General features: G+C 36.5%; 1 protein-coding gene across 3 annotated transcripts in view; it reads left to right on the forward strand.

Moving 5' to 3' along the window:
* Nucleotides 1-23,998, forward strand: part of LOC123316718 (cell adhesion molecule 2-like) — a 253,937-nt gene that overhangs the window by 157,568 nt on the left and 72,371 nt on the right. For 2 of the 3 annotated variants that reach the window (XM_044902924.1, XM_044902922.1), the window contains exons 2-3: nt 19,885-20,225; nt 22,848-23,047. In XM_044902924.1, coding sequence (XP_044758859.1) covers nt 19,923-20,225; nt 22,848-23,047 — 503 coding nt within the window. In that variant the 5' untranslated portion in view covers nt 19,885-19,922. Of the gene's footprint in view, nt 1-9,647; nt 9,676-19,884; nt 20,226-22,847; nt 23,048-23,998 lie in introns of those variants that run through there. The other variant, XM_044902923.1, reaches the window with a different exon arrangement.

A 23,998-nucleotide genomic window follows, 5' to 3' on the forward strand; every position in this document is an offset into this window, starting at 1 on the left:
AAGGTTTCAATTCTGCTGCTACATACCCATTTCCATGTGAGAAAATTTAGAGAGGTCTGAAAATCTATGTAAATTGTAAAAATATAAGATTTGATTACAAATGTAGCCTTTATCCAGGAACATTATAAAAGGATAAGTGATTTTTGTACTCACTGGATATATTCTTTATTTAAAATCTACTCTACTAGTTTCGCCATCCAGGCATCATCAGGAGTTCTAGAAGATTAATTTTATAAAATCAATAAAATTCTTTACAGTAATTAAAATACAAACTATTCTTACTTGTCAATAAGTATTCACACTGAAAACATCTCCGAAAAAAGACATTCATAAACAAAACAAAACGACTGAAAAACTTTTTGGAATTCTCAAGAAAGTACTGATTTTGGGGTTATGTCCTCAGATTATGGTTAGTCACAGAAGAAACAAAACAACTTTTCACTTAAATCATAGAGTCAATTTTCTTCCAATTACTTGGATTCAAATTAAATTTTCGAAAATGGGTTTGTATGAAAGATTGGTTTCAGTCTGGTTATTCAGACAAAGGGTTGCGTTCTTCTTTAGTTTAGGTTTCTCTTTATTTCATATATTTCAAGTAAATCCAACTTATTTCCTCTTCCAACGTTATGTAACAACTGTATGTCCTCTTTTTTGTCAAATTCATGTTTAGTCGACTTCAAATGGTTCCCAAATGCACTCTTTTCATAATAATTTCTTATATGTTCCTTTATTCTGGTGTCCAGTGACCTATATGTTTTTCCAATGTAGAAAGCATCACATTGTTTGCATTCCCATATAATAAATTGCAAAGACAAAACTCCAATACTACAGAAAAACGGAGTCTACAAACTGAAATGTAAAACATGTGATGCTTTCTACATTGGAAAAACATATAGGTCACTGGACACCAGAATAAAGGAACATATAAGAAATTATAATGAAAAGAGTACAAAAATCACTTATCCTTTTGTAAAAATATAATGATATATATATAGTTCTAGGCAGACAAGTGATTTGACTCAATTTGACATATTAATTGAGCAGTACTAGTCAAGATTATAAATCTGTTTGCAGATTCTGAAATAATCTTGCACGTGAACTCATTTCATCAGAATGAAAATAACATGAAAATGATTGAATAAATAATTTTGAGAAGTGAGTGCATTACCTTTTAAGCTGAACCAATTAGCAATTGACTGAGAAGACTTGAGAGAAAATTACTTTGATGAAGTGAACAGATAAAAAGGTGTTTTGCAAAGAAATCGTTATTAATACACTGAGAAGTTATTTGAACAATGTGAACAAAGAGAATGATAAGAAAATGTGTAGTCATCCATTTCTGAAAACACTGAGAGTGGGGCTGCTGCTTCCGTCAATTAGCGCACAGCAGAATTGGGGTACTATACGTGGCCACCGGAGGTGGTCAGGAGCGTCGACAAGAGAAAGGTCAAAGCGTCTTAACAAATGCAAATTTACTAGATTGTAATGTTAAAGTTTGCCAACCATTTAATGCATTGTCCACTTCGTGTACCACTTCATGTTTATGTATGCTGAATAATAACTTTTTCTTCCATCCAGTTTTGGAGCATGAGGTGGTTGATGTATTGAGATTTTTTAAAAATGACAATGGTTCAGGAAATGATTTCGTCTGTTCACGATTCTTGAAGATGATAGGTGCTGATATTAGTCGACATTTGGCATACTTGTTCAACAAGTTAGTTACTGCATCCAGTAAACATAATCTGATGTTAGGGATGCCTCAAGGCTTTGTCTTGGGATCGCTTTTGTTCTTGATAGCTATCAATGATCTTCCTGAAAATTTGATGAAGTTGGATACAATGGAGGAACTGCAGAGACTGCGATTTGTTGGTTCGTTGATTTGTTGAATGAAATTATTTCTCATTCACGAACCGAACAGGAAAATATTATGAACTTCGTGGTTTTGAAAAGACGACGATTTATTTTTGAATGTTCCACTGTCCATGAAAGAAACAGCTTTAAAAGCTCCCTGCGTGAGTTCAGAATGTTCTTAACAATACAATAATGTACCGAACCAAAGGTTAGAGAGCACTTTACCTGCTAAGTCATCAAGAGAGTAACAGAACGAAAGCTACTTGAAGAACAATTTTTTCCGCGTTCTCAGATCCATGCCCGCTCGAAGGTTCCAGAGCACACTAAACTTTACTACGTGATTTGGAATTAATGGACATTAGGCGAAAGGCTCAGTTATAAAGGCAGAGTGGTTGCAATCACCGTGTTCCTCTTACAACTTGCATTCAGCTCGATTCCGTGAATTAGTTACGGACGCGACAACTACGTCGCCTAAGGGCCACTTCAGACTCTTTGCATAATGGCGATTTCGAGTTTACGTACCTACTTTTCGAGCTCGGGTTAATTCTAACTGAGATTTATCCGATTAAGGTAAGTGATTTGTTGGAAAAATGGCAAAGGAAAAAAGTCTCTGTTGCTGATCTGAATGAAAGGATTAAAAGGCTTATAAAAATGGAAGTTTATCAATGGAAGACAAAAACGTCCAAAAACTAATCTCCATTAAACCCTTAACATTAACCTTTTTACAGAATTAAACCATCAGTTTATAGCAACCATTAACTCGGTTACACTGTTAAATACAACGTGTCCAAATCACGACTTTCAGCCTCAATAAAATTAACTTCTTATTCCAGAGCTCGTCCAAACCCTTTTTTACGTGTCCATAACCCACAACCGACTCAAGTAATTATCTCGAATAAGAGGTACTAAATCACTTTCGCCAGTTCAGCGGCGAGGTCCTTGCAGTTTCCTGAAACCGCTGGCGTTAAAAGTCCCTCGGCGGGTTCGGAGATTGTACCACTGCGGTCTATCAACGAATTTGCGGACAAAGCCTTCAATAGCCCTTATTAGGGGTCGTTTGGATAAGAGAGACGTGGGGAGCTGGCCCAGACTTCTAGTGCGCCCCAATTAGGGGGGTTCGGGTGATTTAATGAGGCATTTGTTTGCGGAGGATTGTTAGCGTGCATTTCTGTCCGACGATTATGTTGTTGCGTCGGATCACGAGCTTTGATTTTCTTCGAGAAGTTCGGAATTGTGCAGCACGATGGCATAGCAGTGCCAGACGCCAGTGATGAAATCAGGTGGTAAATTACTGGTTATCGAAATGACTATTTATGGAATAACTCTAAATTCTCGATCTACCTCTAGAAAATCATGATAGATGCACTAAACTCTATCGAAAGATGCAATGGCTAGTGGCAGAAACTACTAGTATTTCACAATACATGTTAAGATTGTTAAGAACTTTCTTCCCGGTACTTTCACCTGCGAATAACTAAATTTATTCGGCAGATAAGTCTTATTCTTGGGATAAGTATAAATTATGTCTTTTCACTATCAGATAATGTTATTCTTCGAATAAATAAGCCCTATTCGCCGATTCAATCTGTCGTTGAAACTTACCTACGAATAACTGCACGAAACACTGCACTAGTGCTGCAGTTCTACAAAATGTGACTGCTGCATGGAAGTTACATATGAGTAGTCGATGCGACAGGCGCAGCAGTCACATTCTGCAGCCACTTCATGCATCCGACTCATTACCGAAACCATACCTTCAGGAAGATTATCGCTATAATTTCTAATCATCCAGTGATAAGGTAGATGTATTTTAAAATATTTATATTATTATAGAGTAACTCATGGAGAATAGAAAAAAGGAGAACGATCGCCGTACTAAAAAAGTATCTCCGAAAATGGGGAAAATGAGTGAGTCACTGCGTTCGATGGAATAAAATTGCCGATTCCTGTAATAGGGAATTCTAACGTCAATTTGAAATGAACAGAGGTTCGATTCTCGAGTCGTTATTCTGTTGCAGCTTAGGTTAGTGTACCTAGTTGTTTCTGATGAATAAAATGAATTGAAAGTCTGTAAATAGAACCATGCTAATGAAAGCATCGAAAATACGTATATTATAAAATTAGATAATCAGTACCGTACTCAATTGAAGGAGTAATTGATCAAAAGATTTCCTCGCAAGTGAAATTGATATTCACTGAAAAAATATCTGTTTTTCATTGATATATACAGGGTGATTCTTTGACTCGTACAAATATTTCAATACAACAGAGTCTTGAACATGGGCACCCGTAGGGGGGGCCAGGGGGATTCTGATCGCCTTATTTTTTTTCAGCACAACACCTTCAATATTATCCTTTGTTTTGTGAAACTCATTGGTCAGCTAGATATAAATCTTTGCGAGTTTTCGCTGAAAACTTTGAAACTATATTCAAAAAGAAATTTCAATGAATTCTTCAACAACAAAAAGAGCTGCTCAGTTATGGGCTGCAATGAACTCTTTGACTTTTGTGGTTTGTTTAACGGTAGCAAGTAAATATTCAAATATATTGGAACCAAAAGCAAATACAGTACAAGGTGTTTTTATCAATTTTATAGATGTTCAAGGTCACATAAATTTTATTATAGATATATGAGGAAAATATCGTTCCGATGATGCATCCTTCATGCTTCACAGAAATTTTTTCCAAAGCATCATCTATTGCTCAGAGTCTCGAATATAGAGATTGGAAAACCACGAATTTGCGGTAGACAAATGTACATAGGCTTGTTCCTAACGGTTGTAAACTGTAAAGAGCAAGCGCAAATGGATTTTCGTCCCCCTAAAATGGAATTGCGCTTGCTCTGTACAGTTCACAACCGTTGTGAACCACTCTACGAACAAACCTTATATCTAATTATGAAGCATTTTCAGCTGATTATTACTTCAAAAAATCTATATTCATACAATATTTAGATCATCTGATTTCATCCCTTGAAACGAGATTCTCAAAAGAACATGAAATGCTTTTTTCTTTGTTCAATATTTTGCCCAAGAATTCGAAATTCTTGGAGCAATTTTATGGAGCTTTATGCTGCTGTTCGGTCTTGACGATCATTCAATTTATTCCATTTTTTTGGAAATTTTTCGATAGTCACCGTTAGAGTAATTTTTCTCTCAATAAATCTAACCGTAGATGGAAATGTGATACATATTCTGAAAGAGCAACTCCTCTAGTTGAAAAACTGAAGATTTCATGGAGCTCGTTGCAGCCGTTTGGTCTTGACGATCATTTAATTGATTCTATTTTTTTGGAAATTTTTCGATAGTCACCTTTAGAGTAATTATTCTTTTGATGAAACTAACCGTAAATGGAAATGTGATACATATTCCGAAAGAGCAGCTCCTTTAGTTGAAAATCTGAAGATTTTATGGAGCTCGATGCAGCCGTTCGGTCTTGACGATCATGTAATCGATTCCATCTTTTTGGAAATTTTTCAATAGACACCGTTAGAGAAATTTTTCTTTCAGTAAAACTAATCGTAGATGATATTTTGCTCGCCCTGAGAAAAATTTCTGCGGGCGCCCATGGTCTTGAGGTCAAAAGAAACACTTCTTTCCCATGCAATTTTTTTCGATTCGGCCATGATAAAAAGATATAGCCATTTCAAGTTTTCATAATGAGCTGTACCACCATGGAAAAACAAAATTACCTTCAGAATAACTAGCTAACTCTCTGACACTTCACATCTGTGGATCTTTCAAACAGAGTTGTATTCACCCAAAGTACAAAGTATCCAATTTTTCAAATTTCACAGAATCTTTTCAATTTTTGAACATCAAATTACTCGAAAACGGTGCATTATACGGGAAAATATAAAGAATACCTACTTTAATTTTGCAAAACGTTCAAATATTCATTAAATTGCGTCCAACTCAGTTCCAAGAGTTGGGTTCTTGGAACAATTGGTATTTTTATGGTACGTAGTGGTCATAATAAGAAAACTGGAAGATGTGGGTGATATCTTGTGTTCGAAAAGGATTAATCGAATAAATGAAAACCTATATTTCGAAATTCATTTCTTTCGATAAAACCGTTTGTGTAACACTGAACATAACATTTGTATATTTTCCGATTTATATGCAATAAAATACCATAAATTGTATTTTAAAGCATCAGTATATAGTAAGGGTCATCAGCATCGTTAATATCAACCACGAAATTGATAAAATTCCCAAGAAGACACTGAATTCAACAAATAGGTAATACATGTCTAGAATTCTTTATTGCATGAAGTAAGTAAATGAAATAATCATTATAATAATGCTTAATCTTTATGATCTCATATTGCCAGACTAGGGAGAACATTTTTTGTTTCATTTTCGTCGGGGTATGAGTTGTGTTAACTCTGTAAAGCATCTACTCTTTCTCGACGAAATGGTATTTTCGTTGTACTTGATGTGATGTTAATTTGCTAGTTTGATTTAGATCGTAATATTTAAGGATATTGTATCAACGGGTGCTATGTATCTGAATTAATTTCATGCCTCAAAATGTAGGGAATAATTTCTCAGGATTAAATTATAGAATTTACACAGAAATGAGTTCTATTAAAGCACTATAACTATGTGCTTCAGACAAGCTGAAATTAGCGCTGTGATACTTTTCCTGATGTGAATGATGTGGAATTAGCGTGATAATTCAGACAAAACCTATTGTGAATTTTCCACAATAATTGTTCCCTATAATTGAATGAAAACACATAGCAACATTGATAACACCAAAATCGATTGGGGAGATATTTAGTAGGTATATCTTTCGAATTGACATCAGCAACTGAACTCTCTATAACTCAACTCAATAGGATAGTATAGTCCTCAATTGTACATAAAAATCATTCAAAAACCGAGTGAGTCCGCTATAATCTTTCATCAAACTTGTTGACAATTACGACGATTGTAGGATAAATCCATTTTGCTCTAGAAAATTTTCAGTGTATGAGCATTACTTCGCTATGATACTGGGAAATTATGTTATACGTTGGGATGTATCATTATACTTTTTTCTCAGTGATCGAGTTCAGATCAACCTGATTTAAAATTTTCAGTAAATGAGCGGTAATTCCTTATTATAGATAGAAATTATTATACGTAATACGTTGGAAAAAAAAGAAAGTTTTTTCTGTTTTCGAGTCTTATCCGTCAGAACACTGCTTTGGAAACTCAGTAAATGAGCTGAAATTCTTTATCACATATTTTATGATCGAGATTTATCAGTCCGAAAAAGTGATGAGTCCTCTCGTTGTCATATTTTGTGATACTTATAGCAGAAACTTTCAACCTAAAACTTTGATGAAATTTGTTGAACAAGGACTTCAATCCTTACAAATGACACCATTACCACATTCACTATAGCTGTAACACTTCATATTCGTTGTAATTCATCGAATTGTGACTTGCTCAGGATAGGCCACCCTCGCATAAGGGCAATATAAGCCGCCCATTTTATTTTGATGAGATCTTCCGATGTCCCATCTTTGTTCCATCGAATTTAACCGAAAATTTCATTTCCTCCGAATCCGCACGGTCGAAATTGAGTTCGTTCTATGAATTACAGCGGTTTGAACGCGTCCATAAATCCGATTCGGTGGAAAAATAAATGAGCGGACGTGACGAAAAACATGCATGTCCTTCCTTTTCGACCCTTTGATAAATATTAAAGGCTGGTTTGTTCCGACCGCCCGGGCCCGCCGAGAGGCGAAGGACAACGCGATAAAGAAGAAGAACTCTTGCACCGGCCACTCCATTAGCCGGAGAGCAGGGTAGAGTAGGTTCATAGAAAAAGGACGGGGTTCAAAAGTGCGGACTAGCAGAGCGTATGATCGGGCAAGACCTGCTAAATTCGACGTGAATGTTTAATGAATGTCCGAGGGCGGAATCAAAGGGCCTTTTATTGAAATGAAATAATCCCAGACGTTCGGGGAAAGATTGAAAGGGTATCGACAGGCTTTTGACTTATAACAGATATTTGGCCCTACCTACTCAACTAATTTGCCTGTGTATGAATTCCCATATGAAAGCCCCCGAATTCACAAGTATCTATAGCACAAGATTGACAAAGCTTCTGTTTTCACCGGATCGATAGTGAGAGACGTTGCAGAGGGTTTTTCGAAGCTGATTCAAAAGAATAAGCACTACCCACTCCCATAGTTCACTGCGTTAAACCCTAACAGCGGGTTTCATAAAACTTTGATTGTCCGATCATCGATTTGACAGTCACTCGATTTCTAAAACGAATGATCATGGCTAAATTGAAAACAAATTGACGTCTCTTCGTCAACCAAGCGTTGATTCCCCGATCAAGCTTTATGGAATCCGGGGTTTGTGAAGCAACATTCGCTCTGTAATCGAACCGAACCGTCAGTTCCAATTCAATCAGCTTCATAACCTCATAATTGTCAAAATCTGTCTTCTGCCAATAACGAAATGACACAAATTTATCCTCTCCGCTCCATCGACTGGATTAAAGTAGGAGGCAATGGGAGGGTCGAAACATTTCATTTGTTCCAGAGGCTTTTCAGGCCTTCGGACAGTATCGATCCAACTGGATGTTCAGTTTGTTTTCCATTCGAACAATGGGATTTTTCGACATAAACTGGTTCATATGGTGCCAAACTATATTGCCCCAGATATGTTCGGTAATAAATTGCGGAGAATTAGGATATACTTGAGGAAAAACGGGAAAAAAATTTATGTTTATTGAACGCAAGAATTATTTGCATGCTGTGGAGCAAGAACGAAAATTGCAATGAAATTTTCTTATGAGTCACAACCGATCCCCCTAATTTCCGAAAACCGTAATTAACGAATTTTCACTAGGATGAGCTATCACTAACCACTTCACGTGTTTCATTATAATAAGAGCATCTTCAGATGAGTGACTTTGAATTTATCACAGATCTCACTCTCACATCTAGTGATAGAAAAGGTAGCCCATAAAACCATCCTCAGAATATCTAGGAAATGTACAGGTAGCTAATCAGAGAATAAAAGGTCAGAGAGCCTAGTCCTCTGTAAACCAGTACATTTTATCCACGAACCTGCCTAGTGATGTTATGATTAAAAAAGTAAGCATTCAGAAGAACTTTAACATGCTTTGAAAAAGGAAAGAATGGTAGAATAAATATACTACCCAAAATTTGAAGTAAATGCCATTAAATGGTAAACGGATGGTTCAAAAACACGATAGAGGCTAGCGCTGATGGAAACAAGCACCAAATGTCAGAACTGACTATTTAAACCTCAAAACGAATGGAAACACTTGTCAGCTGCATCTTCAACGGTGGAATGAGGTCTTAGTCTCTCTAAAACAGATATATAAAATCATTGGAACTCTGGAGTTGGATGGCGAGCTGTAGATGGCGCAGTTATGATGAGGGGACAATAGACCTTAAGATTGCAGTGGAAGGTAAGCCCTCACCAAACTCTGACTATAACTACCCTCAATGAAACATTCCTTGTTATATAGTCCTATGGGAGGCCAATTATTACCATTTCCTTCGAAATAAATTGACGTAGAACCAGTAAGGAAATGGTTATCGGACTAATGGACCTACCACCCTCCAAACCTCCCTTCGGCCGTCCCCAAACCCCGAGAGTCAAACACTGGACCCTCTTTCACGTCTTACACTCAAAGTAATTCGATCTATTCTCTCTTGACGTTCGGCAGAAAACAACAAATCGGACATCTCAATCGACCAATGTCAACGAAAATGGAAAACACCGATCCTCCAACTCCAATCAATTACGTGATCCCGCGGGAATTCCCCCAAAATGGAGAAATTAGGTAAACAAGGGGATTTCTATAGGTTCGGTTTCGGTGAAGGGTAAATGCATCACCGCCGGCTTGATTTATTGGGGGTAAAAGCTTCGTGGCTGGAATTTTTAGGGCGAAGAAGAGATTCCATAGTTTTCTTTCCCTTTTGTTGGTCATTTCGGACATTGTCGTTCTTGAGATTGCTCGTTTAACTTTGTGACCGCATTGTTTCAATTTGAAATGAGAATTTTTCCGTAAGGTTTGGAAAAAGTGAACCTTTTGATTTATTTATGCCGGGTGGCCCACACCAGACTCATTTTGAGGGAGTAAATAAAGATATTTTGAAAATCTTTTCTTGTGGTATGTGTAGGGTGTTCAAAAGCACCATTTAAAATTATTGTCATATATACAGGGTGTTCGAAAACAAAGATATGGACCAAAGTTGCACTTTTTCAAATGCAACACCGAGTATCTGACTTCAAAAATGGAATGGCAAGCTTAAATTATGATGAGTTTCATCAGATCACTGAATACCTTATAAGCACCCTTTACGGAGATAATGCCGAAAAATTGAAAGTTTGGAGTTATTTTAAATAGCAATTAATGAAGAAACTAGTTACGACAGCGATACAGACAATATTTGTTCGAGTGGACAAGTTGGCTACTCCTACACATAAAAAAATTTCAACTCTGAAATATACAGAGTGATCATAATTAATTCTCAAACATCAACTAGAAATAATCCCCTCCGTTTCGAAGGGTAGATATATTTCTGAAATATCTGAATTTTGAAGCAAATCCTTTACGTGTTGGATAACTAAAGGAAAAGTGTTTCCATAAATAATCTTAAATTGATTTTGGAGTTTTAGGAAACTTGCCCATTGTTTCACATGATGCAGAATACAAAATTTGAATGGTTGTTAGAACTGTCAGAAAAATTTTCATAAAAGTGAGTTTTCAAACCACGACACTGTTCACCTCCAACCAGCTGAAGATGCTATTGTGATAGGGAAACACGTTGTGGTTTGAAACTCATTTTTTATTTATTTATTATTTATTTATTTATTCATTATGCTTCGCATAATTAATGAACGGTACAACCCATTTGATACATAATAATATAAAGAAAAATAAAACAAACTGCATACAATAAAATTTAAACTCTACAACAAACTCAAAACTAACACTTTAAACAACGATAATGATAAACCAAAAAACTGAAGAGTAGGTGACATACTGTTACCAGTGGCGGCTCGTGGTCATGAGAGCTAAGGAGGCTAATAGTTTTCGATGAGTGTTGGAACAAACTCTTATCAGTCAATAAAATATACTTCTTCAGCATAATGAAAAGTTGTCAGTTCTAAGATTAATTTTGAATGCAAGAGGATGCTATATGCTCCTTTGACTTGTTATGCCTTTCGATAGATCGCGGTAAATTTTTCAAATCTGAAAACCCCGTTTTGAACCATGAAGTATATTCTGTTTGATGAGAAAATAGTAAATATGGCCTGCAGAATAATTTTTCCTGTTTGATCGATCCAGTTAACCAATCACATTTATCGTACCAAACAACACTGAAACTTCTATTCTGACGATTTTCGGTAGACTTTAGTGTAATTAAATTTGGTGGAGGTTTTGTGAAGGTTTTAACAACGTGTACAGTTAATTCTCAATATTCAATTCCATTTTATTTTTTGATCCGTATCAGTACTTACCCCCAACGCCCTGACAAAACAACCTATCTTAACAAGAATATATCACAAATTTCCCGAAGTTCCAGTTCTCCACGAAGTCGTTACATTCAAATTGAAAACTGAAATCATAACAACCACCGTCGGACAACGCCCCTACCGTCGGAGATCAAGCGAATATAGTCGAAGACGGCACGAAAGAATCGATGGAGAACAGGGGAGCTGAGCCTCCTCTGGTACATTTTACGGGCGAATATGGTACAGTAAGTCAGCTGAATTCTTGTTCGGTTAGTATCCGAGTCCAGAGAACGTATGCGTGAGTTACACTATCAACGGAGGCAGCAGGCCCAACAGCCTCCGTCCGAATAGGCAGTACTAGGAAATATTCACATTCGACGCGGCGGACGCGTACGCAGCCGGTGGATTGTATGATTGTTATGCTGGATTTTTATGAGCGGAGGACCGAAAAATGAACTAATTTTTATCTGAATATCTAGTTCAGGTGTTCGGAAAATGTATATAGAAATTACTTTCTGAAAATGAGGACATGCACGAAGTGAATGTATTTTAGCTCTAAGCTTCATGAGGAGGCTTAGCCTCCCTTGCCTCCTCTGACGAGCCGCCCTTGACTGTTACAGCGTGTTAATCATCTATTAATATAAAAATGCTTGCGGTAGTTGGTACGGAGAGGATCAGGATAAAAATACAAGACTACACGAGACGTCCTCGAAGGTGCATTGAAACTGATCAGGCTCAGCAGTTCAGGGCAATTTATATAGCCATTCAAGAGCCTGCAAAGGAACACAATATCGAGAAGTGTCCTTCTGTCGCTGAGAGATCGCAGACTTAAACTAGTTCTGACAAACTCATAGTTAATGGAGACGCTTGGAATTCTCAACCTATAAGCCACCATCTATTTTGAAACACCTTCGACCATTCGGATGCGAGTACTATATGAAGGGCTCCATACAACCGAGGCATACTCAAGGATGGTTCTAACGAGAGAGCAATAAAGATATCTGAATATCTCAATGGAGAACTCTCTACTATTCCTCTGAACAAACCCTAACAACTTCAACGCTCTTTTCTTGGCATAGGTAACATGTTCATCGAAGATTAAGCGCGAATCAAGCACCACACCCAGATCCTTGACCACGTGAACCCTTTGGAGGGTGACACCACAAAAAGAATAGCTAAAAGAAGGCTCGCTCCCTCGAGAAAAAGTGATCACATTACATTTTGACAAGTTCAGTTCCAGTCTATTGAGCTCGCACCAATCAGAAAATCTAAGCAAATCTGCTCGCAAACGTAAAACATCTTCGAAACAAGAAATAGATTTGAATATCTTCAGGTCATCGGCAAACAAGAGAAAAAAACTATAAAGAAAAATTGTGATATAATCTGTTTTGAATAAGACTAATCTTTCCACTTTTGGTGGTGAATGTGTTAATCTTGATATATTTTTCACAATATCTTCGGCTCTTTCATTTCTATTGATACCAGAGACAATTTTCCAAGTAGGCTATGAATACAGTCAAACAATAAGTCAAAAATAACTGTAAGAAACCACCATCATTCTCCCCCTGCAACGTAAACTTCTCGATCTGTCAGCTCTCGTACGCAATGTTCCCGTGAAAAAGTTGCAAAGTCGTAAAATGACCTTTCATCCCTGCCGTAGGCCTTACAAATTGAATACAACAATTTCGGAAGTTGTCACGTACATGCGTACACTTCTTACGGCACGTGATCCAGCTGGAAATGGCAGCACTTACTGGAAGTGGAATGCAGTAGAGGTGAAGTGCCGAAATAAGAACCGGATATTTAGCCTGGAAAATTGACCGGAAAATGGATTTCGATAGGGCCGTGCGATCCTAATTTTTCCTCTAGCGGCCTTGAGATACGACTGTATCTGGTGGCGGCAACTTATAAAAGAATTGTCAGCGATAAAGCCACCTACTTACAGATAATTCTGTTATGGGTGGATGAATATCCCCGAAGAATTTGTGGCTAGCATGGTGCAGAGAGGGCCGAAAGACAATTGCTTCAGTGTTCCTGCTTCTTCTTTTTATCACTGGTTTGATTACATCTGGAGAGAACGGTCACTGTCCTACTCTCTCAACAGGGCACAGGTTACGCTAATTTTCTTGAAGAATTGACACATCTTCTCATGTCGAGAGCTGTTTCCCTTTTCAGCTATAAATACCCACAATGATTCTTCATTTTTCGAGTTAAACTGGCAAAAACCAATTTATTGAATATCGAGCGAAAATCATAAAGAAGAGTTTCTACGATGGTTCGACTAGATAAAAGCATATTCCATTCAAAAAGTTGTATCTAGGTTAAACAGCACTGCGTCAATATTTAGCCATCAGGCAAATTCCATGTTAGTTCACGCGAAACGTTCATTTTTTACTAGAACATCTCAGAATAGATAACTTCTGAGGTAGTTTGGCAGTTTTATGATCTTTTTCTAAAGATTTATTTGAGTGGGGCAAAGTTCCACGAATTTCCTGCTCAGGTTTCGGAACGTCCCCTCTTCTAAATAATTTATTCATCATAAATCATTGTTTAGACAAATGACAATTCTTGATTTATACATGTGCGTTCGACATAATCTGATCGAAATTCATGCGACTGCATTATTCTAAGCTAATTCCGAGCCTCGTTGCATTTTCGATTACTCATTAAGGTGTTATCTGCATCATCGTCTAAATCCTGGAATTATCATTACGAGGACTTCGACAGATTACACGTCATTCGATATTGATATAAACTAGGTATTATGATCCCTCGTCGAATTATTGATATGGACATGTTCCAATTGAAAAGAGAGTAATCTATCAAGTTCCCTATATCAGTTCGAAAGAATCTATCAATTTTGTCATCAACCTGAATAATGATCTGCACAATTTCCCTTCTTTGTTGTTCCATAATATTTGGGAAGGTTTTTCCTAAAATTCATTTTCACTTCAACAACAAACTATGAGAATTTCCAGATGAATTTTTTTTCTCTAGTTTATCCTTTGGTCGAAAACTAATTTCTAAATATTAGAGGGCCCGAGTGGACTTGAATAATCAGTAGAGAAAAGTATCGATGAAATAGTTATTTTGTTAACAAGTTCGGCAAGACACTTCCCGCGAGAGTTAGGAATAATTTTTTTCTACAAGCACTTGAAATAAACAGGGTGTTTCACGAGTAAACGGACAGATGAAAACGGTAAATAAAGTGCATTGAGCTGAGTTCAAAAACACCTCATATTTGTGTCTTAGTTGGAGCGCCCACCAAAGTAGCGTAGCACTGAGATGGTACATAGGTACATACATGACAAAGGCAATGAATAATTTTCAGATTTGAACTGAGAACGACATATTTCACGAAACTGACACTTCTGATGTGTGATATTTGAAAATTATGCATCGTCTTTGTCATATAGATATGTGCCATGTCAGTGCTACGCTACTTTGGTGAGCGCTCCCCCTTAGGTACTCCGTTTCCGATACACAGGCTTTCGAGAATTTCTGGAATTTTTATTGGTCAATAACTCCTGAAATTATCGATCGATTCGACTGAAAATAATTTATATTTAGGTTGAAGTTGTTAGTTTCAATGAAACACAACATTAAAATTCGACAAAAATGAGGAGCGGACTCAGTGAGGCTTTATTCAACTTCAAACTCATGGAAAAACCTCTGTATGTAGTTCTCCATCATAATGTCAACAGTTTCGTTATTTGCATGTACGATTGCTTCGAAATAAATGAAATATTGGGTTGCCCCACCTGTGTATCATGTTTTATAAATTATTTTTTTGTGGCGAGAGTGGCGAGACGCCTTCATGAAAATGGGTTTAGAAATTTTGAATTGCTATTTTTTCTTCAACAAATATTCTGTTGAATGTATTCAACAATTATAACATATTTGATCATTCATAATTGTCATTCACAATGATAAAATGTTGTATAATTGATCATGCTCAAATATGGAAGAAAGAACTACGCTATATTGAAACTTATAATTGAAACTTGATCTTCAGAATACATCGTCTTTCTGTGGATAACTAGTTCTGTCAGGAAGGTGTTCAAAATGATTTCCTTCACATTCTGATAATAAATTTTCAGTCGAATCGAAAATATCAGGAGTTATAGCCAAACGAAAATTCGAGAAATTTCAGAAAACTCCCTGTATATCGGAAACGCAGTACCTAGGACACACATATGAGATGTTTTCGAACCCAGCTCAATGCCCTCTATTTACGGTTTTTGTTTGTCCGTTCACCCGTGAAACACCCTGTATATAAATTTTTTCTCTTTACGAAACAAATGAAATTCCTTGATGTTCGGTGCATAGAGACATGATATAATTTAATTTACTCTCGCACCTTTTGGGAAAGTGACTCTTTGCAACTTCAAATGCGTGAGGAAAAAAGGTTAAACGCGCACACTTGTAGAAACACTAGTTTTCGACGTCTTTAGGCATCAGAAAGATTGCCTACCACATATGTTAGTACCTACTGATTGGGAACGAACTCTCACTGGTGGAAAATGGCAACAATATACAGTTCTTTATGCTGTCACTAATACTATAGTTGTGCAGAAAATAAGACTTTCCACAAGAGTTATGAACAATATTTTTTCTACAAGCTCTTGAAATATATAGATATAGTATATAACATTACTAGCAAGGTAGGAGGGTTTTTACTGGCGAATGGAGGATATAACTGACGAGCCGCAGGCGAGTCAGTTACCTCCTTGAGTAAAACCCGTTACCTTGCGTGGATTTTTTTATATTTTATTTGTTTCTCGCGTTGCCATGAACATGTCTGTTCATTTTTCTTTACATTTGTTTTGGCGAAAGCGAAAATGAATGTACCAAAAGAAATTATTGAGGCAGCCAGCAGTGTAGCTTCAAGTTTATTACCTGCAAAATCAGCTTCAAGGTACGAGCGAGAATACGACGACTTCAAAAAGTGGCAAAACAAAAATAGTGTGATTGGGGTAACTGAAGATGTTTTGTTGGTCTACTTGAATCAACTATCAGCTAGATTCAGTCCTAATACTTTATGGGCAAAATGGTCTATGCTGAAAAGCTGCTTGGAAATGAAAGAAAATGCCCCTGTTCGCAGGTTTGTTTTCCTTAAAAATTTATTGAAAAATATGACGTTTAGTTGTCATTTGTAGATTTCAAAAGGTAATAGCGTTTCTGAAACGCGTTATACGCCAAAAAAGGCCAAGGTATTAAGTAAAGAAGAGGCTGAACAATTTCTTTTACATGCTCCTGATGACCAGTGGTTGCTGGCTAAAATTGTAACAATAGGTATTTGGGATTTTTGGATGTTGTCGATGTGACGAAATTCTCTCCTCAAACATGAATGATGTAGAAGATATGGGAAAATACTTTATTGTGACATTGCGGCAAACAAAAAATTTAACAACAAGAAGATTGACCATAACCGATGATGGCTGCAGGTCAAGCCCTGCATGTTATACAGAAAATATGTAAATCTTCGGCCTCCTGGAACAGAAAGCCTAAGATTTTTTTTGACATACCGACATGGAAAATGCATTTCCCTTAATGCTGGCCAGCACACTATTGGTGGTGTCTCAAAGCAAATAGCGAAATATTTAGGTTTAAAAGACCCAGAGTTATACACCGGCCACTCTTTCCGCAGAACTGGAGCCACTATGGTTACGGATTCGGGTGGAGATATTTTAGGGTGCTGGAGGGTGGAAGAGCACCGAACTTGCGATGAGTTATGTCGATGATTCGGTCAACAAAAAAATCGAAATGTCTAGCAAATTATTTGGTAGTAAGGAGAGTACAAATGTTCTGCAGTCCTCGAGTTTAGCAGTTTCTGAGTCAACAGATGGTTCATCATCATCAGTATCAACTCTTTCATCATAAAAAATCTGTGTTACTGGAAATAACAATTGTACCGTGATTTTCAACATATATGACGATGAAACAAAATTTTTTAATGTAAATAATACTACTAACTTGTAAAAATTTTGCAAGTTAACTGTCAGTTTTACAAGTTAGTGACTTGATAAAATAAACTTTCTTGATTAATATTGTGTTTTTGGAAACTGACGTTTACAAATGAGAAACAAATAAAATAGATATGTATATCCATTTTACGTAACAAATCAAATTTAATTTGATTAATTCGTACATAATGACCATCGTTATCTCATCGTTGGTGTTCGGTGCATGGAAAGTGACAGAATTCAATATACTCTTCAACATTTGCTTGCAAGAAAGAGGTAGCAAACATTATTCCCGCATCGTTTGGGAAAGTGACTCTTTGCAACTTGAAATGGGTGCGGGAAATGGTTTGAACGCGCATGCTTGTAGAAAAACTAGTTTTCGACGTCTTTAGACATCAGAAAGATTGCCTACCACATATGTTAGTGCCTACTGATTGGGAACGAACTCTCACTGGAGGAAAATGGCAACAATATACAGTTCTTTAAGCACTCACTACTACTATAGTAGTGCGGAAAGTTAAACTTGTCAAGACTTTCCACAAGAGTTAGGAACAATATTTTTTCTACAAGCTCTTGAAACATATCTATAGATAAATATTTGCATTTTACGAAACAAATCAAATTTGATTTGATTAATTCGTACATAATGACCATAATAGTTATCTCATCGTTAGCGTCCGGTGCATGGAAAAATGGCAGAATTCAATTTACTCTTTAACATTTGCGAGCGGGAAAGGAGTAGCAGACATTTTTCCCGCACCGTGTGGAAAAGGGGTTGAACGCGCACGCTTGTAGAAAGAATTTTTACAAAACTGTACGACTGTACAAATATCGGTGATTTTACCCTGAATTATTATCGGAACTTATCTGTATGTGGGTGTTCAAGAAAACAGTGTTCAAATTGGAACAAGTTCGGTCAATCTTCAAAATCCACCTTAATCGACTCGAATCAGTATAAGCGGTTGGTATTTCGGTCAATGAACGGTAGTTGTGTTGACTGGTAGTTGTATGAGCCGTCAATAATAACTCGTTAAAATCTAGTTCGAATTACGAATTCTGATTACCGGAATTACTGATATATAAAACAGAAAAATCAAAAAGTATCATGATACTTTTGGTGAAATATTGAACCGACTCAATAAATTCATGGAGAAGGAAGAGAACAATTTTCATTCAGATAGATACCGGATAGATGTTATGCAATATCGATTACAAGATCTTCGCCTGTTGGAATCTCTCCTTTACCAGCAATAATCAGCTAAATCATCCTCTCTGAAATTGTATCCTATTTCAAAGGTTATACAGCTAGGTATTAGGGAGATAAACGTTATCAGCCACCAATTAGCAATTTCTCGACATACTGCCAAGGTATATCTCCCATTTGTGATGGAAACCAACAACCCACGTTCAAATTATTGTTATCTGACTAACTCGAGTTGATTTGCGGCTTGAGGCGTACAAACGTACCCATATAGAGATCAGATGCATATTTAGTAGGTACAGCTGTATGGATCCGGTCGAAAAATACTTGAAAATTCAGGAGTTTCGCATACACAATAAGTCAATTGTGTCTTCTGTCATATTTCATTCTCCAGTGGAGATGAGCTGTGTCATTTCATGAGAAATTAATGGGAGTGCTCTAGATAATGTGGCGCACTAGTCCTCAATTCAATTACTGACACTGACATCTTTGAGCTGAAGCGTCAGGTTCTTAAAGGAATAAGTTCGGACACTGATAAACTGGAAAGGAAGAGTTTTTTTGTGAGAAAACTTTTTTCGAGAAATCAATCGAAGAGGTTAATTCTGTTTCTACACCTTCAGTGTCATTGCTGTCTTCGATTCCAGCTAGAGTCAAGTTGAAAAGAACAACCCAGAACAATGAAATATACTCAAGGTATTATGATTGATTCAAAACTCAGTTGAGGATGAAAACGAATAGATATATTTTCCCGATCCTCAATCCTCAATCGGTAACTTCCATGCCAACTCCAATTGAGTCGAACCAATTCATCATTTCAATCCCATAACGTTAGAGAAAATGAATCCATACGCCTTATTCAGTAGCCCAGTCTCCAAGTTAAATACGAGAGAAGGATCAACATCATAATCGCAGCAATAATTCAAACACGGCCAATAGCCCAAAATCCCCTTCACAAACTTCATCGGAATTATTACAACTGAAATCGATACAAAGCAGCAACCGCCTGAACCCTTCCATCAACCTGACTAACTTCTGGAATCCCCAAGGAAGACAAAATCTCTAAGGGTTGTTTGCATGGATTCGACCGACTGTGAGGATAGGCCTCAAGTTCTTGCAACAATTCGAGACAGTTCGTGTAGTCGGCCACATTCATGATTCCAATTGAGAGTTTGCCAAGTCAGTATCGACATACTACAGATGGTAGCTGACGTAGAAAAAAACTTTTGTAGTCAAAGACGAAAAAACTTTGGAAATTCATTCTCGTGATAAATAATTGAGTTCCATCAATCAGTCTTGAGTAATTGTTTTTTGTAGGTTTCTATCGAAACGACTGCTTTAATTTTGACAACTTTTTTTGTTTCAGGATGTCTGGCGCTGAAAGACCTCAAAATCTACGTCCCTATGGCAGTTATCAGAGGCCACGACGCCATTTTGAATTGCACGTACGACCTGGAGGGAGACGATCTGTACTCTGTGAAATGGTACAGACACGGCAGGGAATTCTTCAGGTATACACCAAACGACGAAAAACCCATAAAACAGTTCAAGATCCAAGGTTTGAGCTTAGAGGTTAGAGAGAATGAGTCTACGGCTACTAGGATAGTTTTGGTGAACGCTGATCAGGACATAACTGGGATGTACAGTTGTGAGGTTACAGCAGATCAGCCATCTTTCTTCACTGACATGAAGAAGTCACACTTGGAGGTAGGTGGAGAAATTCCGACATTAATTATGATTTCAGAGCTACCATTATTTGGTATATCTTCCCATACAGCACATGACATGTATATCCATTGAATGTCTCTATTGGTCGTACAAAATGGGCATTATACAGAGTGGGCAAAATTCGTTGTCTTCTAAGGGAATCTCAAGAACTATAGCAGCTAGAAGAAAAATAAACAGAAATTTAGATTTTGACGATTTCTAAAAGTTCTCATAACTTTTTTGCCTCTGACGTTACAGATCTGAATCTTGAACCACCTTAGGCACTTTTAGATTCTACCAACGTATAGAATCTACTGACAAAAGGTTTTTTCCAATTCAAAAATAGTAAATTCAATAAAAGTTTGCATTTACAAAAAACGATAGTTCGCCTATATAATGAAAAAATATTTTGAGCCCATCAATGGATTCTACGTAAAAAAGTGGAGTATAATTCAAAAATGGTACACCCATATGTTTAACATCTTCATGTCAACTATCGTACTTTTTTTTCACCACAATAGGGAAATAGATTTCTGCAGTATGATTACACGTTTATCTCGATCCTCATAAGACACCTCTTCACTGGCTGATGTATAACAAACTTTTATATAATGTTTATTGAGAATCGAATTCCTAGGTGTGTTTTGGTAATGCCGGTTTTATGTTCACAATTTATACTTCATTCACTTTTATTTTAGCAGTCGGTTAGCCATGGAAATTTGACACATTTCACTCTGTATAGTACGAAAATGTGGGGTTATGAAGCTTGTCAAAACATTTTTGGGTTTTAAATCAACGCTATGTTGCCCGTTCTACGTAAAAGTTTCTGTTATTACGTATTTCATCACAATGTCGAATCTCTTCGGAAAATATGTGACGAACATAAAAAAAATTGAAGTTTATACAAACTGATTAAAGGCATACCAAATCCAGTTATTTGCATGGAAAATACAAGAGATCAGTATAATATCATAATATGCACTAGCTTGAGGAGAGTTAATGTTCGTTATCTTATTTGGCTTACATCATTTGTAGATTTCAAAAATATTAACCCGAAGATGAAATGCATATGATGCAGTGGTTGGGAATGGGTATCTCCCTATGGAATTAACAGATAATTACAATAATGTTAAATTATTCAACAAAAATCATCTTGCATCAATATAAGTAAAAGGAATTGAAGGAAGTTTCAAGTTAAGATGAACTTCACCTTTTAACAAAAATTTCACATGAATAACAAGTAACAGGGCAACTTGCGCGTATTTGTGGCTGTTCATCTTGATACATTGATATAATAATAATAATTAGGTATTTATTGCTACCTTAAGACAAATACAATGTACCTATAGGACAAGTCAAATGAAAAATAAAAAAATCTATTTTCGGGAACTTATTCTACGATGACATTCATCGAAAATCCTGTACTAAACTTTTCGCATTAATTCACTATAACATAAAATTCTCAAATGCCACCACTTTTTTGGGTCTCCCAATAGAAAGAAATTCTTTGTCATCCTCTTCATTCACAATCTTTCTGATTGTGGAAATATCCAGCAGAAATATAAGTCGTTTAGATTCAGATGAAACATTATATAAATTCTCTTACACTGAATATGTTCGCCAGCGTCTGACGTATTGTGGATTTTAGAATATCAGGGTAGAACTATTTGAATGATCGGACCTGAAGTCTAAATAGCACTTCCTGAAACCCGGTCTCTTTTTTAATCACTTTCGGCATTTTCGTAATAAAAATTATTATTAGTTGTGGCAACGGCGTTATGACATTAACGACATTTCATGAGTGCCATCCTAACTTCGTTCTAGTTACAAAAACTTGAGAAAATTATTTCATGGCCAACCGACTGCTAAAATAAATTTGAATGAAGTATAGGTGTCTCTTTCAAATTTGCCATGTTTTTAAAGATACAATTATTTTATTTATGATTTAGTGTTAATGATTAATGATTATAAACTAGGTGTATGATAGCAACAATTCAAAATGAAGTACAAATTTCAAGGGTCAAAGGTCCTTAGGCATTTGACCTTATAAGTCAGATGGATGTACATTTATTTATTTGTACTTGGAATAGACGTCCATTGGATATCATGTGCTGTATAGGTTGTTTAATTAAGAAATGTTGCTAGACGATGAAAAAACTTCAAGGGTCTCTTGCACCAGTATGAGCTTGAAAACTGACTACCTTACTTGTAGATCGTTGAGTATCAGTTGAGTAGTAGGGAATAGAAGAAAGAATTGATACCCCGTAGACTGGTATGTTGATACCAAGTTAATCCAGAGCCTCTATTGGATACATACTGAACATCCTGTGGATGTGAAGAAGTATAAAGCGTTCGTATAGTATTAAATGCATGGGGTCGTTTACCTTTAACCACCAAAAGATGCTATGCTGAGAGCGAAACACGCGCGTGTAGCGGCTTAAAAACTTATTTTCGTGAAAATCATATAAAGTCTGTTTTTGGTCTGTCCCTAAAAATTTTATCTGCCGCACCTCTAACCTGACTGAATCACGTTCAGTCCAGTATCCTAATGAATTGTCACGATCTTCAAGAAGCTATGATAATATTAGAGGTAATCCTATCAGTAATGTCTCATTCTTACAGGTTGTGGAACTGCCAAGATCGGACCCACACATCAGCGGCTTCAAAACCAAATATCGTGTTGGTGAAATACTAAGGGCAAACTGTACCTCTGGTTCTTCTTACCCGGCTGTCAATTTGACATGGTATGTCAACGATCAGTCTGTGGATTCTACGAAAGTGAAGAAACATACGAGGATACACGCGGATGGCCATTTTCAAAGGTGAGTTCAGTCCTCTTATACCACTAGTGATTATCTGGAAGAGTATTTATAAGCTGTTTGACGGCTCGACTACACTTTAGCGGAAGTCGATTTTTTCTATAGGACGGGTCCTATCTTATGTATTTTGACGAGACGAGTTCAATAAAAGTTGTTTCAACGTTAGGAAACCATTGGTTCAAAAGTTACGCCATTTTGAAGTTCCAATGTTGAGTGTATTCTTTTTGCTGCTTTGACTTCAGGAGGAGTCCTATCTTATGAAATTTGACGAGGCGACTTCAATAAATGTGGCATCAACATTAGGAAACCATTGGTTCAAAAGTTACGCCACCTTGAAGTTTCAATCTTAAGAATATTCTGGGTAATGTTCATTATACTCTAATTTTATATTTGTCACTTGTATGCATAGAATGAAAAATATTAGATGACAGAATTATTTTTCAGGTAAATTAACGTCAGATTTCTTTGGCAACGTCATATTCACACGATGGAAGATTTAAATGAAATTAGATACTTTTATTCATTTTAATTCGAATCTTCATTCTCATAATTGTTTGTTTATTTCAAGTTGGTTTGGGATAGGTTACGTTAGGCTAGCATAGGTTAGCTATGATATGTAAGAGCAAAAAACCAATTATTTGATTATGATTTGGTAAAGTTTTCGTTTTTTTAGGGTTAAGTCTATAGCAATTTATACGAGTGCGGAGGCTCGTGTCGTAAATTGCATTTTGAAACCACCATTCTTAAGCTATCACTTCTTAGCGTCATAGATTGTATATTTATATAGATTATATTTATTATTATTTAGAAAATATTATACAGTAAACGTTCATTATCAAATGATCGGCATTTCAATCTCAATTCTCGGAGAATTTACTAGGTAGCCTAGAGATCTTATACAAGGTGAAGTTGAGGAACAAACCTAATGAATAGAAAAAGCAGGGTAAAAACAGT

This window comes from Coccinella septempunctata, chromosome 7 (assembly GCF_907165205.1).
Source record: "Coccinella septempunctata chromosome 7, icCocSept1.1, whole genome shotgun sequence".
In the NCBI taxonomy this organism is placed as follows: domain Eukaryota; kingdom Metazoa; phylum Arthropoda; class Insecta; order Coleoptera; family Coccinellidae; genus Coccinella; species Coccinella septempunctata.